This window comes from Terrapene carolina, unplaced genomic scaffold (genome assembly GCF_002925995.2).
Source record: "Terrapene carolina triunguis isolate 2854851 unplaced genomic scaffold, T_m_triunguis-2.0 Scaffold211, whole genome shotgun sequence".
NCBI classification, from domain to species: Eukaryota; Metazoa; Chordata; order Testudines; family Emydidae; genus Terrapene; species Terrapene triunguis.
The window spans coordinates 32,063,066-32,082,098 of NW_020664562.1; the positions used below are offsets into that span (position 1 = coordinate 32,063,066).

The following is a 19,033-nucleotide window of genomic DNA, read 5'->3' on the forward strand; positions in this document are numbered from 1 at the left end:
ACTCTTCACTGGATTATGGATCAGGCCCTTATTTTCAATTGATATATATAATAAAAAGAACATTCTTACTGAATTTCAGAACTTGTTACAACTTTATACGTCTTTCTAACTAATTAGAATTTATTATTATACATTGTTATTGGCTATTGTAAAGAAAACATTCATTCCCATGACTGTTGTTGCTGCTGCTGTTATTATGAGTTGTGGTTAGGAGATTGTGAGGATCTCCGACTATATTAACAATATAAAAATGTTACTGGGTTTTCCATTTTGTTGAAGTAGTATAGATTGTATGATTGGTTAAACTGCTAACACTTTCATAAGTTTTGACGTTAAGCAGGTGTGTGTTTGCACATTGCAGGTTCAACATCTTTTCTTAAATATTTGTTTTTATTTTTTCCAAATAAAACATGTCTTTTCTGTAAGTAACCCATTTCTAACCACTTTATAACAGCTAGTAAAAGGAAATATCTGCAGCACTTTACCACGTTCTTGTTTTCAGAAAACACTTCTTGCTGCAAATTCTTTTTCTAAGTCTTTACTGGACTGACTTTAATTAGACTTCAATTACAGAATTTTAATTAGTACCACATAGTAAAATGATTTATAAAGCAAATACGTATATTTTACAGGAACAAATTAAACCCTGTACTGTATTAGAGTATACAGAAAATGTCATGCTCTCTGATTTTTAATGTCCTGAGGACATAAAGTGCATGTTGAAAGATTATAGTAACAAAAAAAAACCTAGCTGTCATGAGTCTGAATTTTGTTGGTAACAGTTTTGAGTGTTGTAAATCTGCATTCAGAACAAGTAGTTCTAATGTTTAATCAAATCTTTTATGGTTGCTGTCCAGATGGACTACATCTGATCTTTTAGATGTTCGTGCCACAGGAATCTTTTCCTTGCCTGAGTTGCACAGAGAATTTAAGCCTTAGAGTATTTATTAACATTTTTCCATGGTAACACATACTAATGTTGCAGCATTTTGTGAATGCATAAGTAGCATTAACGGAGTAAAGATATACACTACAGTGTGACAGGTGTTCAAATCAATGAAGACGTATTAAAAGACTATAATGGTCATAGACGTGTGTTTGATGAAATAGTTTTCAAATATAGTAAAGCAACAGGTTGATTTTAATGGGGCGATAAAAAACTGTGATTGTTGAGCAGTAGCACAGTAAAACCTTGAATAGAAGAAATCTGGTAATGCAATTTATACCATCTATTGGTGGACCTATTTATATATAGTGCATAGTTTGTGTCATTATTTTGTGGAACCCCGTCTAGTAGTGGTCAATAGATATCCCTTATGATAGTTAGAAATTACTTCATTTCCATGTTTGTAGGTTACTGTGGAGAATTTCTTGCGTGTATTAACAGGAAGAATCCCACCAAGCACACCTCGATCCAAGCGCCTACTTTCTGACGACAGAAGCAATATTCTAATATATATGACAGGTAATTGCAGGAATTTATTGGTTTTGTTGCACAGTAGCAGAGTGAAATCTCATGAGGATGCCAAATAACACTAAAAATTAGTAAAACAAATACACAGTAATCATGGATTCACTTTAGTTTGAGCAAAACATCCATTATTATTAGCATTAAAAACAATCCATGCAAAAAATTCTGATAACTAAGATTGCTACACCACTTAAAAATCTGAAGCATCTTTAAAGCAGTGTCTATTAATTTATGAATGAATAGATGTATTCCAGGTTAAACCATACACGTATACACTTACGCAAGGCGTTCCGGAACGCTTGCATAAGTTGGGGAGCGTCTGTACTGTCCTCATTACCCTGGTATTGTGTCTTGTTGTCCCACACCAAAGAGGGGGAGAGAATGCATTTAAGCTGTTTCTGTTGGTTTTTTGGCAACCATATTTTGTATATATTGAACTTCTATCTTTAACGTACACGCTTATTTACCTTGTGAATTTTTCTACAAGGTCATGGTGGAAATGGTTTCTTGAAGTTTCAGGATTCTGAAGAAATCACTAATGTAGAACTTGCTGATGCCTTTGAACAAATGTGGCAGAAAAGAAGGTAAAAAATTATTACTTAGCTATTAAATACAGTATGTCGCCAGCAAGTGTAAAACTTGGATTGTAGCCTTTCATTCCTTCATTTAATTCTTGTCAAAACAGCACACTCTTCTAGTGAAGGGTGGCGAAATTAATTATTTTTATTCTGAATGTGGTTTAAAAATGGAAAAAATTACCGTTACCGCAGCAGTGATATTAAATAGCTGTTGTCCTTGAGGTTGCGTGAAGCTCTCCTTTCCAGAGGAGAAGGAAATCTGTTATAATCTTCAGCCATTCAAATGAGTTACCTTGGCTCAACAGCTGTATGTGCTTCTTATTATTTACAAGGTGTCTGAAATATTCAGCCAATTGGAGCTCTATTAAATATCTTGGTAACTATGCAGTGAAATGAATGAATGAAGACATAGTCTATAGAATGTGAAAGCTGTTTTATTTCTTTCAGATACAACGAATTGCTGTTTATTATTGATACCTGTCAAGGAGCATCCATGTATGAACGATTTTATTCTCCAAATATAATGGCCTTGGCTAGTAGCCAAGTAGGAGAAGATTCACTTTCAGTAAGTATGAGTTTGGTTGGGTACTTGGAGTTAAGGTTAGGGTTCCTATGGTGAGGGTATTTGGAGGTAGGGTTAGGATTCCTATGGATAGAGCTCTCCACCTTTGAGTCAGGGTTTCTATGGGTAGGGTACTTGGAGCTAAGGTTAGGATTCCTATGGGCAGGGCTCCCTGCCCTAAGGGTTAGGGTTTCTATAGGTCCAGCTCCCCACCATAGGCTTAGGGTTCCTATGGGTAGGGTAGTTGGAGGTAGGGCAAAGGGGGTATTTTCAAAAGTGCCCAAAGGATTTGGATCACAAGTCCCATTAACTTTCAGTGGCACTTGTGCTGCTACATTTTTTTGGTACTTCTGAAAATCTCCCTCTTAACTGCTTAACAACATAAAGGGTGTTTAGCCTCTAAAGCAGGGCGGGCAAACTTTTTGGCCTGAGGGTCACATCGGGTTTCCGAAATTGTATGGAGGGCCGGTTAGGGGAGGCTGTGCCTCCCCAAGCAGCCAGGCGTGGCTTGGCCCCCGCCTCCTATTCGACCACCCCCACTTCTCGCCCCCTGACGGTCCCTCCCCTGGGACTCCTGCCCCATCCACCACCCCCACTCCCTGTCCCCTGACCGCCCCCAGAACCCCCACCCCTGACTGCCCCCCCATCCAACCCCTCCTCTCATTCCTGACTGCCCCTCCGGGACCCCTGCCCCCATTCAACCACCCTGTTCCCGCCCTCTGACTGCCCCGACCCCTATCCACAACCCCACCCCCTGACCACCATCCTCAACTCCCCTGCCCTCTATCCAACCTCCCCTGTTCCCTGCCCCCTTACCGTGCTGCCTGGAGCACTGGTGGCTGGCGGCGCTACAGCTGCACCGCTCAGAGCACCAGGACAGGCAGCCCAGCCACCTGGCTGGAGCTAGCCATGCCACCGCACAGCGCAGAGCACTGGGTCAGGCTGCGGCTCTGCAGCCCCACCGCCCAGAGCATTGCACCAGCGGCGCAGTGAACTGAGGCCGTGGGGGAGGGGGAACAGCAGGGGAGGGGCTTGGGGGCTAGCCCCCGGGGCCAGGAGCTCGGGGGCCGGGCAGGAGGGTCCTGCGGACCAGATGTGGCCTGTGAGCCGTAGTTTGTCCACCTCTGCTCTAAAGCATCACTCATATAATGTTTGATGTACTTTTCACATTGTTCTGTCATGCTGTCCGAAAGTGTGGGGATGTCAATTGCCCACTAGGCTAATGTACACCCCTAATTTGATTTTCAGTAAGTCTTACAATTCAAACATAAAATAATGAATTAAAAAAATGTAATTATAAATACCTTTTTTCTGCAATGTAACAATAGAGATAGAAAATGTGATTTATAGTACAATGAGTAGCACACTTGAAGAGGGGGACATTAGTCATCTTCTCCCTACGCCTGCAAGTGGCTTAAGCTTCATCTTTCTGACTTTAGGCTATGGCATCATATGACAGCCATGGTTTGTGAAACCATCCTATTCTGTAGTTGTTTGATTTTTAAAGGTAGTGAGTACCATAGCCCCAGTAGGTGTTCAACATCTCTGAAAATCAAGCTCTACTCATGTGCTTACTGAAACTGGTCATGACCTCCTGGAGCCACACAGGACTATCTCCCCCCACGCTCCTTCTTGTGCTCAAGAGGCCATAGTGGGAGGATCCTACCGGAGTTCTGCACAGGTGTATAATGGAGAAAGAGGCTCCCTGCAACCAGGCAAAGACAGGGCTAGTCAGAAATTAGTCTAAAAAGATGAAGATGATCACATGCAATATACAGATTCATTTACACAGTCTATTGGTGTTTTTGATGGTTAGTAATCTTTTTTTGCATACTTCTGATAATTTGACTAATAGTAAAAATAATTCATAGGTTTGACACTTGCATGGTCCTGTTTTGCTCTGTTCCCATCAGGTTTTTGCTATGGAACATTCTAAGTATGTATATTTTGTTTTTAAGCATCAGCCTGATCTTGGGATTGGAGTTCACCTTATGGATAGATACACATTTTATGTCTTGGAGTTCTTGGAAGAAATTCACCCAGCCAGCCAGACCAATATGAATGACCTAGTAAGTAGTATACTGTATTCATTAGTTTGCTAACTACTCCTGTATTCTCACAACTGGTCCATTTTGGCAGTGGGAACCTCACAACATTTTTTGTTCTCCTGCATATCAAGAGGGTATTTTTAAAAATATTTTTGTTGTTCTTATTTAGTAAAATCATTATATATTGACATTTTGGAGACTTGAGTCCACAGTTTAAAATTGTTTCTTTGCTTGATTAGGAAAAAATTAAATTAAAACAACCTGGTTGTTTTACTGAAAAATGTCACTTATGTGTGTTATCTCTGCATCCCGTGGAACTGATCCACTTGCATGGTACCTAGAATCATGGACTGCAATCACTTTGCACATATGGAAAGGCAGTCATCGGCATTTGCTTTACAAAGGAAATTTGTATGTTGGAATCCTGATCCTGCACTCAGAAACACATGAGCAGAGCCCCATTGACTGCAGTGCTTCGCCACATAGGTGCAGGGGTCAGCCTGTGTAAATCCAGTTACAAGTCTGGGGCTTTATTTGTTCTCGGGCAAATATTATAATTGCCACATATGATCCAACAAAAAATGTCTTGGTGAAGTTTAATGACAATGGCTTTTGAACATATGTTCCATCTTGGATACCATAAATTGAAAAAGCAACTACATTTCAGTAGCATTCTTAGTCCATTGGCCTTGAACAGGTCAAACGTTCCTTTTTTCATCGCAATGCATTATGCTTGTGTGGCTTGTTGCCGTAAATTCTGTCATGCTGTTGTCAGAGACTTAAGAGCCACCATTGACCACACACATTAAATCTCCATTTCAATAAAAGGAGCAGCTGTTCAAACATTTTATGTCAATGTCTGTGGAGGCTGGTGTCAGCCTTGCTGCTAGCTGAAGTGTAGTAGATTTCACACAAAGCAGCCCACACTGACAGATTTTGTGTTGACATAGAATTGATTCAGTGACTAATATGCCGACATTTTACTACCAAGAGCATGAAAATCCATTTCATTACATCATATTCTAATTTATGATGGGATGTGGAGAATTTTAGAACAAAACTTATGTCACAAGGATTAAGTAGCTTTTCTATTGATTATGTACATATTTTAAAAAAAACATTATTTGAGTGAATTTGACTGAAACACTCAATCTGTAATCAAGGGAATTAATTGTCTTATAAAAAGAAACAGTACCAGAAATTCAGCAGCAGTTTAAAGTGTATAAATAGCCATTTGGAAAATGGTGTGAACTGGTTCAGTTAGTTAGAAATGTTAATGCAGATCTTGTTGATGACATAGCAAATCTGTAAATCCTTTCTATCGCTTTAATGACTTGTAAAAATGTTGACAACCACAAAATAACAGAAAAGTCCTGTGTATTCTTTATTTTTAATTATAATTGTATTGGTCTTTCAGTGGCCAAATTCAAAGTATTCAGCAATATATTGAAGTAGTACAGCAAACCCTGTAGTAGCATATTATACCCAGATACTATTTGAAGGATAAGGAGACTTGCATCACTGTCAAAAAATAAAAATAAAAATTGGGAAAACACAAATGTATGTCACGATTTGCAATCAGAATACACTGTATTATCTTGAGACATAATGTGAATGAACTTCAGGGAATGAACTTCCGGTTGCAGAAGTCAAATTCCACCATGCCTTCATCCTGAGGGATCCCTAAGAGCCATAACTCTAAACCCTGATAAAATAATCAGCTCATGTCTTGTGAGAAATTAAAGGGAATACTTTGGTCACTGACTGAGTTGCACTGCTGGGTACCTGCTTAAAGAAGAACAAATTCCTTGTCCAGGCCTGATTTTAAGAATTCGCACTATATAAATTCAGTGTAGCACATATTAAATAGATTAAAAACTGGTTAACAGACAGATCTCTGTAAGTCAAAAGTAATTGTAGATGGGGAATCATCAGCCAAATGGTGTGGTGTTAGTGAGGTCCCCAGGAATCTATTCTTGGCCCAATGTAATGTCTAATCTGGAAGAAAACATAAAATCATTGCTAGTAAAGTTTAGATGATGATCAAATTGCTGGAGTGACAAATGACGACAGGTTCATTTTACCAGATCAGTATGTATCTAAGTGATTTGTGTTTAAATATGTGTTTTTAATACATATCTGAACAAGCACTTCATCAGCCTTTCTGAGCAATGTTCCAGTAGCTGGTATCTGTAAGGCAGCAACATGGTCATCTGCATATACTCTGTCCTCTTATTATGCCATTACTGAAGACTCTTGTAATGATGCCGACTTTTGCAAGCTGGAGTTATAGCCTCTATTCAGTTTATCTGAAGTCCCTCTGCTTGTAAGGGAACTGCTGATGAGTTACTTGGAGTGGAATATATACATGCACAGTCACTCAAAGGAGAAAAAATGGTTACTTACCTGTAGAATACCTATTGTTCTTTGAGATGTGTTGTGGACATACACATTCCACAACTCTCCCAACTTCCCTGCTACTTTAGAAATTATATACAGCAGTGTTAAGGAACAGAGGGGAAGATGGTGGCACAAGGCGAGTGAGGCGCATGTGCTGCCTAGTGGTACTGGTGACAAAAGTCTCTGACTCGAGTACATTATGTGCACAGGTACCTGCAGCAGAATGTATATGTGGACAGCACATCTCAGAGAACAATGGTTATTCTACAAGTAAGTAATCTTTTTTCCCCCTCCCTTCAAGTCCTCTGGTTTCAGTAACCTCCTAGGCAGACCATCAAAATGAACCCCTTGCCTTGACAGGATGGATGTGCTCCAACCTCAAAGTGCAAAAGGCAATGGTCGTCATTTTATGCTTTATGTAGCAAGTAGTTTAAATGGGATCAAGTATATCCAAGTTTTCCTTTTAGTTTCTATTACCTTTATAAAGATAATCATTGGAGAGGTGTATACAGTACTTAATTTTATGATAGGACAAATATGTGTTACTTACATACGATAGGTGAGCATATTAGTAGTTTGTCAAATAGAGGTTCCTGTCTCCTCCAATAAGATATTTTTTTTAAATTAGCTATACAAACAATCTACATAGAAGAGAAAGCTAAAACCTCTCCATTTTAAAGTATCGGATATTCTGGTGTATATCATTGCTTAATAGTGTAATTGTTTTCTTTCTGAAATTGAATATTCTAGGTTTTAAAGGACTTTTATCATGCTTCCTCTCAGAAGGATTAAATCCTATTAGTTTTTGTTCTGAAAAAGGCCAAAATTGCTTGCTGAAAGCCATATACTATACATAATAGATCTGAACTGTCAAACAGGTACTTGGCTTCTATTAACAAATCCAAGGAATCTGATATATGTACAATCCATCATAAGTAGTAACTCACTTCTACAGCATCTGCAGATAGTTGCTCCTTAATCATTTTCCTTGTAGTAATAAATGTTGCTGTTGTGATAGTAAAGGTCTTTTTAAAACCTTTAACTGATGATAACATCTTTCTCTACAAAGGCTGAATATAAAATGGGAAAGAGGAAAAACTAGGTCATATGTCTGTATTTAATTTCATTCTTAGTCTCTGAAGTCTTCTTATTTAGAAGAAAAAAATCCAAATTAAATGGCATTTATTCAAGAGCATTTATGTTGGTTACAATTTTTAAGGACTATGTGACTCTATCAGTTTTAACTCAGGAGGAAAACACAGTGGCAGCAATCTGTTGGAAAAGCTTTCTGCTTGTACCAGAAGAACTTCAGGTTACAAGTACTTTGTTTATAGCATAGTTCTGTGTGTTTATGGAAAATCTAAAATTTATTAGGCAGGATCATTTCAAAATAGTGACTAAACAAACAGTCTCCTGGTTTTGGGTATGGGTATGGGTATTTGGATGGAGATATTCTTGCCTTGGGAAGACTCCAGTTTTGATTGTCAGATTAATTGCTGTTGTGTTGGCCTGTCTGATCTGAGCTGGTAGACTGTTGGTGGCTCTGACTTCCATGTGCTGTTTTTCAAAGGAATCGTATCCTGTTATTCCTAATGTGTAATCTTTTAGGAAGCAGCATAGCAACTTCAAGGTGTTCCTATAACCCTATGATATTCAGAGCAACCATTTTTCTTAAAACACCTCCCCCTCAGACCCACCTGAGCTCTTGGCACCATAATGTTGCAGAGAATAAGGTCTTCCTGCTTGCTGTGCTCTACTCCACCCATTTCCCAACCCACCCGCGTGGCTTGGGGATGTAGTGGCTCTGCAGATTCTGTCCTCTGACACTGCTACCCATGCTGCATGTTACTGGAGCAGAAAAGGGAACCTTGTGGCCTTTTATGTCCCAGTGCCACTCTGTAGCCCAGGCAACAGTTCAGTCCGTAATCTACTCTTGGGGGTATTTCAGTTTACACTATTTATGGTATAGTTATGCTTATTCTTCCTTTTCTTTTTTCTTTCTTAACTATTTGTTTATTTAGGAAGTTTTAACAGGATTACAAATCCTTACCATGTAAATATCAGAGACAAAACAATAATCATTATAGCAGTGAGCTTTTGTTTAGAGAAACATACAGTAATATAGTCATTGTATCTCTCTCTACTTAACAGGATGTTACCATATTACAGAGTGAAGCATCTTTACTCTGTCCACGATATGCTGCTTCTGGTGATTTTTACTAAATTGAGTGAAATCTCAGGTTACGCATGTCTATCAAATTTTACCACATTTTTCTCTTGCAAATTTTTAAAAGTAATTTTATCTTCTATTACTTTGCTTATTTATCTCCCTAGTGCTATCCCCTGTCAATTTCAAATAATTTTTTGATTAGGAAAAGTTTGCCCCTACTGCCATCCATACTCTGTATTAAACTGTAAATAATGTATTCTCCCTGACCCCCTTTTTTTAGTGTTTAGTAAAGTTCATGTATTAATAGATACTGTAAAAACAATTGTACTCTTGAGAGAGATTTTTTTTTAACTAAGTAATTGTTATTGGCATACTCTGATGTTTTAAATTCTTAAATACTTAGTATCTAGTCTTAATTATTATTCTTAGCCAAGAAGCACGTATTTGCTTATAGCGTGACTTTATTTTGTGCAAAAGTGGCTGTTTGCAGTCTTGGAGAATGTAAAGACTTATGAATATAAACTAATTCTGGGCTGCATTTGGCTGTGTTGCCTCTTAAGTGCCTACAGCAGGAGCACTTTATGGAATGACTGACATACCACAAGGTGCCAGATGACTGAGGAGCATCTTCCCAGGTAGTGTTCAATCCATACAGCCTAGAGCTGCAATAGACAGCATTTATTGTGGGTAAAGATTAAGCCCATTGCTAACCCACAAAAGGGAGTGGGACATTTTTCTGGTTTTAATCTCTGACCTAGTTGAGTAAATTTTATAAACTAAACTCATCTCCTCTAGGTTAGAGGAAAAATCTGCATCTATTTCTGTACCTTGTCATCCAAAAGAAAATCTGCTGGGTAGAAGTGTGTCCAGGGGAAAGTCCTGGGAAGGCAGTGCTCAGTTTAAGGAGCATAGAACTCCCCAGGGGTCAAGAATAGGGATGAAGAGAAAAGTCCAAAAGCGACGGAAGACTCATTTGTGTGGATGTTTCAGTTGGACTTTTGTTATCCCGACTGAACTGAAAGGTGACCTGGCCGGAGGGCTAGGTCATGGAAGGTATAGACAGAAACAAGCCATCACATAGCCAAAAAAGAGGTCAACAGAGGATGCTAGAGATGAAGACCTTCTGCAATGCCACATTGTTACATCAGGGAGTGCTGCAGGGTGAGTTGTACCATTGGAAAGGAAGAACCTGGGGCTGAAGCTGAGCAAGAGTCAGTCTAGCTGCCTCCATTAGGGGTTGCTGCAAAAGACAGAGGGCGGAATTGGGAGCACTTGAATTTTTTTGGCATCTGGCTTGTGTTTTGCCTTTCTTCTCTAGATTAAAGAGCTCTGTAGTGCCTGATATTTTCTTCACATGAATGTACTTATATGCTGCAATCATTTCATCTCTCGATCTAATTTTTGATAAACAAAACAGATTGAGCTCCTGAAGTCTCTCACTGTAACACATTTTTTTTCCAGCCCTCTAATCTTTTTTTGTGCCTCTTCTTTGCAACATGTTCAGTTTTTCAACATCCTATTTAAAATGTGGACTCCGGAGCTTGATACAGTATTGGTCTCACCAATACTGTGTACAGTGGTAAAATAACCTCCTTACTTCTACTTACCACTTCTTCTTTGTACATCCAAAGATCACATAAGTCCCTTTTGCCACCCCCACCCCTGATTAGCTGAACTAATTAATAAGATCACTTTGAAACGTAATTTAAAGTTGATGGCATGATTTTTAGCATGATGAAGTATAACAGGATTAGGCTGAAGTGAAATACTTTAGAGTTCTGACTTTCTGAATACTCCCAACATTCATTTTTAATAGTTATTTACATGTATGAGCTTTTGCCTGGCAGCTAATGAGTATGGCAAAGTGAGCTATTCATACACCTAACACTTTATTATTATTATTATTAGTAGTAGTATTTTGCAACCAGATTATTTCTTTTAGCACTCCTGACACTTCCAACTTGATATTCGACTGATATCAAGCCTAAAAAGGCAGAGTGGTTTTGCTATCTATGCGTAGCAGAGCAAAACTCTTCTCATGGATTCAAAACTGAACTTTATTGTAGCAGATAGAGGTGAATGTTGGTACAAGGGATTGAAATAAAAACTGTAACTCTGGAAGCAAAATATGCTCTTCAGATGAGCAGATCAATGAAATAATTGAATTAGTAATTACTTATCCTCTGCAGTTACCTTAACTTTCCAGGGCAAACTGGTTATTTTCTGTTAGATGATGTATAGTTCTCATGGTTTTATTTTTATTGGTGCCTCAGGTAGTTTAGCATGATGGAGGAATGTACACTGAGCTAGGCAGAGAAGGGATGCGCTCAGAGTTGCAGACTGCTTCCTGAGAAATTCCTGGGGCAGCGCAGCTAACACAACTCCCTTTCTTCTAGGCTTGTGAAGAAAGCACAATTGGCCCCAAAGGAGGATGGTCTTGGATTTTTAAAGATGTGTTTTTAAATCCCTTTCATATACAGTTTATCACAGATTTAATTCACTCTTAGAATGTACCTGTTGAAAGAGAGGGAGGATTTTTTAAATTGGCAGTTTTATAGGAATAAAATGGAAGAATTTGTCACGACTATTTCACCAATAAGAGAGCAGATCAGTGGGCTTTCAGATAAAAGAACTGTTGTTGTCGTGTGCCTTCGCTAGTTAACATAAAGAAGAATTAGTAAGCAGCTTTTGCTCTGAGGTCTTTGAAGCTATTTGCAAAAGAGTCAACTTCAATCAAAAACCTTTGGTGCTAGGTTTGAAATTCTGTTGGGAACTGATAGATAAAAGTTATGGGTGATGTGCTTTGAAAAGTCATTCATAGTTTGTTGAATCATTTATACACCTCCATTCATGGTGGTGTTGACATTACAGAAATATAAAATTGTTACGGTTACTCAATGTTTTATAACATTCCTAGCCAGTGCAGTGGCTTGATGGCATAGCTGCAGTGTAGAAGACTTATGTCTTCAGTAATTTGTGAATTAAAAATACAAATATTATGGATATTCATGGGCTTTAAAGATTTAGATTTTTAAGGTTGTGCTCTTTGAGGAGCTAAGAGCGAAGGGAAATGACTGATCTTTCTCTTTAAGAAGTTGTGATTTGCAAGATGGCCAGAGAGGAAGTCTCTTGTCTACTCACTTATCTAAAGACGTACAGCCAAACTCATCCATGTGCCCAGCTCTTGGGCCAGTGTGTGTCTCTCCAATTCCAGAGCTGCTAATGCTGGTTAAGAACAACCATAGAAAACTAGACTTCTCTCTTGCTCCTGATCACTTTCCTGTGCCAGTATACAATGAAGTTGGAACAGTAAACTAAGGGGTTGCCTGCAAGAGAAGGCAAAATGCTTTGAAGAATGGGTAGGGCATGGGTGGGATCCAGAGCTAACAAAGAGCTGGAGAGCTAACAAAGAGCTGGAGAGTAGCACAGTTCAATGTAAGTGCCATGACTAAAAACACAGATGTAATCCTCCAAGATGACACTAGCTGTGCAACGAATGTGCACCCCAAGTGTAAATGGGATGGAACAAACATGGGTATGGGCAGCTATGTGGAAGTGAAGGTTCTGTTTTCTCTGATATCTTCAATGAATAGGTCTCATCAAATGGACCACTCTGATTTTATTGCTACCTAAGACTATTTTTTATACTACTACATCATGCTGTATAAGCTGTGTTTCGGTGAGCCCCAGGAGATCTGGCTGGTGACATAGTTGTCTGGTTTCTTGCATATTTTCTACCAGGTACATAGGAAATACTATTGAGATACTCCTCCTATTTTTTTTTAAAGCAGATATTTGGCAACACATTTTGGTTCAAACACTCAGTTTTTTTCAATGGTAATAAAAGCACCTGATAATAGCCAGCACCATCTACACCTCTACCTCGATATAACAATATAATGCTGTCCTCGGGAGCCAAAAAATCTTACTGCGTTATAGGTGAAACCGCGTTATATCGAACTTGCTTTGATCCGGAGTATGCAGCCCCCCCCAGTACATCATGTGTTCCAATGGGAAGAGAAAATACTAGTCTAGCTGCCTGGTAGTTTCTTGCCATCCTTAAACGAGGGCCAGTAGTTGGAGGAATCTTTGCTCTTTCTCTTCCTGTCACTAAAGAACTATTCCCACATTCCAATCCTCCATTTGGTTTTGTATTTCCTATATCCTATCAGAGGCAGCAATATCTACCGGGGAGCTGAAGACTGAGAATCAGGAGACTGGGGTCATATTCACAAATCTGCTACTGACTCGCTGTGTGGTCATGAACAAGTAATTTCTCTTTTCTCAGGCTACGTCTTCACTACCCGCCGATCCGGCGGGTAGCAATCGGTTTATCGGGGATCGACTTACCGCGTCTCGTGAGGACGCGGTAAAATCGATCCCTGATGGCACTACCGTCGACTCCGGAACTCCACCTCGACAAGAGGCGGTAGCGGAGTCGGCGGCAGCGTGGCAGCGGTCGACTTTCCCGCGTCCTCACCGCCAGGTAAGCCGACCTAAAATACGCAACTTCAGCTACGGTATTCACGTAGCTGAAGTTGCGTATCTTAGGTCGGAAGTCCGCTGTAGTGTAGACCTAGCCTCAGTGTTTTCATTTTATAGTTGGGAGAATAATGATACTTAATCTTGAGGTCCTTGGATAGAAGGTGCTATATAAATCAAAGTCTTATTCCAAAACTGCTCCACGCTATATCCAGGGGTTGGAGTCCACAGTGGTTGTAAACTTGCTGTAAAGACTACTAGTGTTCATTTTAGATTGTAGATGTGTGCTTTCCCTAAGCGATGGCAGGGAAATGATCTTGGATTGCATTTGTTGGGTTTTGGAGGATTGTACTTTGGATACCTGGTCCTAGCAGTAAGAATTATAGCCAGAGTCCTCCCCAGCCTTAATAATGTTGTGTGTTTAATTTATGGTCAAGTGGCTTCTCATGGACTGGCAGTAACCCACCATCCCTTGCCAGTAGAGGTTAGAAAGATGGGGTGTTCCCACATAGCTAAGTGAGATTTGGAAATACCCTAGTGCAATATTTTGAATGGGAATACAGACCTGGTTAGACCATGGGTTTAGGAGGGTTTGTTATGGTTTTGGAAAGAAGGTACATGTCTAGATCTGAAAAACCATGTTTACAGAATTACAGAAATGGGAGGGTTGGAGGGGAGAGGAGGATGAACAGCAATGATGCATAGAGCAATGATGCTATCATCCCCTTTTGTGCTCCTGATTTCAGAAGTTGCTAGAACTATATGTCTTGTTGTATTACTTATTTAATAAACTTTTACTGCTACTTGAAATACTAAGTTGAGTTTGTCTCCACTGATGCCTACATAGTCTCAGTAAAGTCTTTGCTATCTCGAATTTCTTGGGATCTAAGGAAAACCTGGATAAGTTTGTTACTGCCTCCTTCTCTTGATGGCTGTGCCTTTACAGGAGTGTCAGTGCTGCATTTTGGAATTCAGCATAGCAGTGGAACTAATCTGTAGATAATATGCCGCGTGAGCTGCAGACATATCTACACTAACTTAAAATAAGTCTAAATTATTTTTAATATATGATGATTCTAATTCATAGTTAATTTACAGGCTGTAGAAGGGTAACAACTATTGGGATTTTGACTCCTCTGGACCTATGTCAAGAATCCAAATTCTTGCTTCATTTTTGCAACCTTTTTAAGCTACTGAGTAGACTTTCCAAGGCTGTGTGAACACTTATCCAGCCTCACTTGCCTCCCTTTGATCAACCTATAGGATTCCCACCTAGTTTAATTTTTCAGAAGTTGCCACATGTACATTGAAAAACAGCTTGTTCTGATGAACGGCTTGTTTTTTCCCAGAAGAGTTGCATATAACTCCTCTTTAATATTAATTTGCCATTAGAGTTAATAGGAGTTACGTGCATATCAGGAGCGAAAGAGGTTTCTAAATGCATAATCATGACAAAAGAGCACTTCTTAGTTCTTTAGTTAAATCGCCTTTTCTAAGTGTGGAAAACCATTGCATGTGTTATTGATACCAGTGAAATCAATGCTGATTTTGTTTAGTGGTTGTCTCTCGTTTCCCAACAATATTCTGACAGACACCAACAGAGACTAATTTAAAGAGTAAATGTGAGAGGGAAAATGTAACTATCCTTTTTATGTTCAGTTTCAGGTGTGCCCTAGAAGTTTGTGTGTTTCTACACCTGGACACCGGACTGATCTTTTTCATAGAGATCCTCAGAATGTTCTGATAACGGACTTTTTTGGCAGTGTACGAAAGGTGGAAATTACAACACAGACCGTTGCTCTGGATCCTAACTTAGTTGGCTTGGAAACCAGGTATATATATATATTTTTTTTCAGTTTTGGTTCATATACTTTCATGTAGTATAAATAGAGAACATATACTGTAGCTGTACCCACCTGTTTTATACTCGATATGAAGTCTGTGAACATGCAGTATATTTTAATGAGTAAGGCTTTGATTCTCCACTCCATCTGACATGGGGGGCTGCAGCGCCCTGATTCAGGGCAGCCCAGCTCCAGCACAAGTTCGGGGTGTATAGGAGCACTTCTAACTTGCATCATTGGAGGGTAATGCAGGGTGAAGCTCTGCTCTGCCATACCCCCCTTCTTGTACCACTCCAACACATCCTCCTCCTTCCCCTTATGCAATGGGGAGGGCAGCACTGAGTCCAGTAGGCAGCTGAGCTTCATTCTTCCATCCAGCCACTGGTGGAGAGAACACCTGGGCAAGAGGAATTCTCCCCATGGCTGGCTGAGTGGTTTAGGACTACATAGCACAAAGTGGTTTTAGACTAGAGAATCCAGCCATAAGGAATTTTATAGCTGATATAATGCTGCTGCATTTTGGCATCCAACAGCAGCTGTTCAGTGTGCAAGCCCCGTCTGCACCGTCCATGTTTATTTTTAGAAAATTGTGGTGGATGTAGCATTCTCATGAAAGGTGCAAAATCCTCTCCATACCATCCTGCACCAAAAATATCTCAGCCCCTCCTCTGGGGGAATGGGATTGTCCTTTTTATTTTTAGATTAATTTCCATTGAAAATCCAGAGGATTGCCTTCTGTGTCTTCTAATATGATATTTTATTTGAAAATAAAGCTTTTAATCTTGAGAAGTAGCCAGAGAGAAATGTTCCTCAGAGAAGCAACTCTGCAATAATGCTTGGGATTTTGAGCTCCATGTAGTATGTAGCCATGATGTTATTCAAGATTGAGTGAGGGGATACAGGGAGTGTCAGCCAATTGATGAAGTGAATTCTCTCTTTAGTACTGTACGATAAAAACAGGACTTCTAGTTTTCAGTTTAAATTGATACTTTGAGATAAATATTTCTAAAATCTAAGGCTCTAGAGAATTCTTACAGTTGTGTCTAAACTCAATCACTGTACTTTCAGACATCACTTTGGCCTAATTCCTAGCCAGTTTCACACAGCAAAATGATGTATGGCTGATAATTCTGTCTGAAGTAAGCTGAAAAGTGCCTAGAAAATGGGAATTTGGGGGCTAAATACTTATTCGTTGAAAAATTCTCCCTTCTCTAAACTATGTTGCAAAAATATAGTCAAAGATCAAGATATGGCCACCAACAAAAGCTTTTTTAACAAACCAGTTTTTACTTTCCTTATTAGAAGCTCTTGTTAAGTAGGCCACAAAGATTTCTTTACTTCATATCACTGCTAGTAAACTATATACATCTTCATCTTTCCTCTGAGATGGTCCATCAGGTAGCTTGCTATACACACACAAAAAAACTCTGCCAGGTTTCTTAATAGATGCTTTGATCCTGCATAAACACTTGTGCCCTTGGGTAGATTAGTTGGGATACTTGTGGGAATAGTTCCATGGGCTTAAGTGAGGCTACTCATGTGAGTGAAGTTAGTTAGGCATAAGCATTTGTTTGATTGGGCCCACTGATAACCATTTGATGGCTTCTTGTTTCAATAATAGTTAAGCAAGGCCTTAGGTTCATTGTATTTCTAGTACTCTGTTGCCATCTATTGGGAGCATGTACAAGATGACTGATTTGTATTATTGAGCTTCTTTCATGTTGTATTTGCCTTTCTGTTACAGCCCTTTGTAAAATGACCTGAGAAAATTGTGTTGCCATCTGCCAGGAAGAAATATGAATCTGGTTATACACTGTTTTTATGTATATAAATAGATATAGATATGGATATACATATTTTGTGATTCATCATTTTTCTTAGAACACTACAGAATTGCTCGTGGTGTGAAAGGGATAATGGATAGCCGTTTTTGAGAGTTTAAGGGAAAGTTAGTGCAACATTGGTGCATTTTTTGGGGGAGAGGGGAAATGAAATCTTTCTTAGTTCAAAACTTAGTGTAATTTGTATTAATATAGTTGCATTTTGTTTTCATGCTGCATTTGGCCTCCACATTTTGCATTGAAATACAGATCAAAGCCTAAACTAATCCTGAAACTTCCTTAGTGCCTCTTCTAACTCATATTCTTAAGGTAAAGGTAGTTTTTACCTTTTATGAATGGAAGCAACATTAGGAAATTAATAGAAGTTTTGGAGCTTGATAGGATGTAAAACAACTGCGTGGGTTACCAATTTCTGCATAATGGTAGAGGCAGGTTCTGCGACCTCTTTGCCAGTCAGGTACAGTAAATCTTTAATTTTTAGTCCTGAAGTAGTACTGGCATGTGTATGGAACTATTATGATGCCAGGTACACATGATTGTACTAGCTTGGTGTGTGAGACTAAACACTTCTTAATATTATTACTTACACACGTAAAGGAAGGATACCTGGATGAAATTATGTGGCCTGTATTACAGAGGAGGTTAGATTAGATGACTACAGTGTTTCCTTCTGGCCTGAAAAATCTGATTTTTGGTGTCGGCTTGTAGGTAAGTTAAGGGACAAACTACTAGTAGTAACAGGGAGGTGAGTTCTTTAGCATAAGTGGGAGACACCTGCTTCTAGTCTAGTATGTTAGATTTATAGCATAATTATCTGGTGTATGCAGCATATGGATCTACTGTGTGCTGGTCTTTTGTAAAATAATATTAGGTGTTCTACAATATTCAAATGTTTTTTTTCAAGCAACAATGTATTTTATAGTGCTTCAGGTCTCAGTTTTCAGTAGCTCTGTTGGTATGGTTTAAAACAATTTTTTTTTTTTTAAATAGAAAAAGCCTTTTGGAGCAGTGTAGAAAGTTCTGTGGCTTTCTGGAATTACCTTCAAAGACAGCTGTGCAGAATGTTTAATAAATTCCTCAAACGAATTAGCTCTCAGTATGGCAGAGTCTTCAAAGCTATATTTCTCTACAGTGAACAGCGAGGAAATGTAACTTTAAGTGCAGAAAAACTTAGGAATATATTTATCTGCTAGTTACCATTTCCCAGTATTGTCCTCTTTAAATGTCTGGCAGATCATCCTCCTTCTCAACACATCCTTGTCACAACCCTCAGCAGCTGGCTTGGATGGGGACTGAGATGTGAGGCAAAGATGAGGAGGTGCTAGACACGTAAAAGGACAATAGCATGAAATGGTAGTTAGTAGAGATCAGAGTTTGTCAAACTGTAGACTACTGTGCTACACAGATCACTTGGTGGCTGGCCCTGGATAGGTTAGCTGGTCTTATACTGGCTCTTCTTTCCAGTTTCTATATCACATTAAACTATGACTGAAATTCAGTAAGTGCCATCCTAATCATACTTTTGGATGTAAGTGATTGTTGTAGTTGCAATTGAACATTAGGCAGTAAGAACAGGAAAAAAAGGTGGGGAAGGCAGTTCATGCGGTATACAGTGGGACAGGTGGCTGTCTGCACCT

The 19,033-nt window shown here is 39.2% G+C and overlaps 1 protein-coding gene across 1 annotated transcript in view; it reads left to right on the top strand.

Moving 5' to 3' along the window:
* LOC113407474 (GPI-anchor transamidase) overlaps positions 1-19,033 on the top strand; it is a 116,512-nt gene that overhangs the window by 14,341 nt on the left and 83,138 nt on the right. The window contains exons 5-9 of the mRNA XM_026656041.2: positions 1,354-1,465; positions 1,959-2,055; positions 2,497-2,614; positions 4,570-4,680; positions 15,371-15,543. Coding sequence (XP_026511826.1) covers positions 1,354-1,465; positions 1,959-2,055; positions 2,497-2,614; positions 4,570-4,680; positions 15,371-15,543 — 611 coding nt within the window. The remainder of the gene's footprint in view (positions 1-1,353; positions 1,466-1,958; positions 2,056-2,496; positions 2,615-4,569; positions 4,681-15,370; positions 15,544-19,033) is intronic.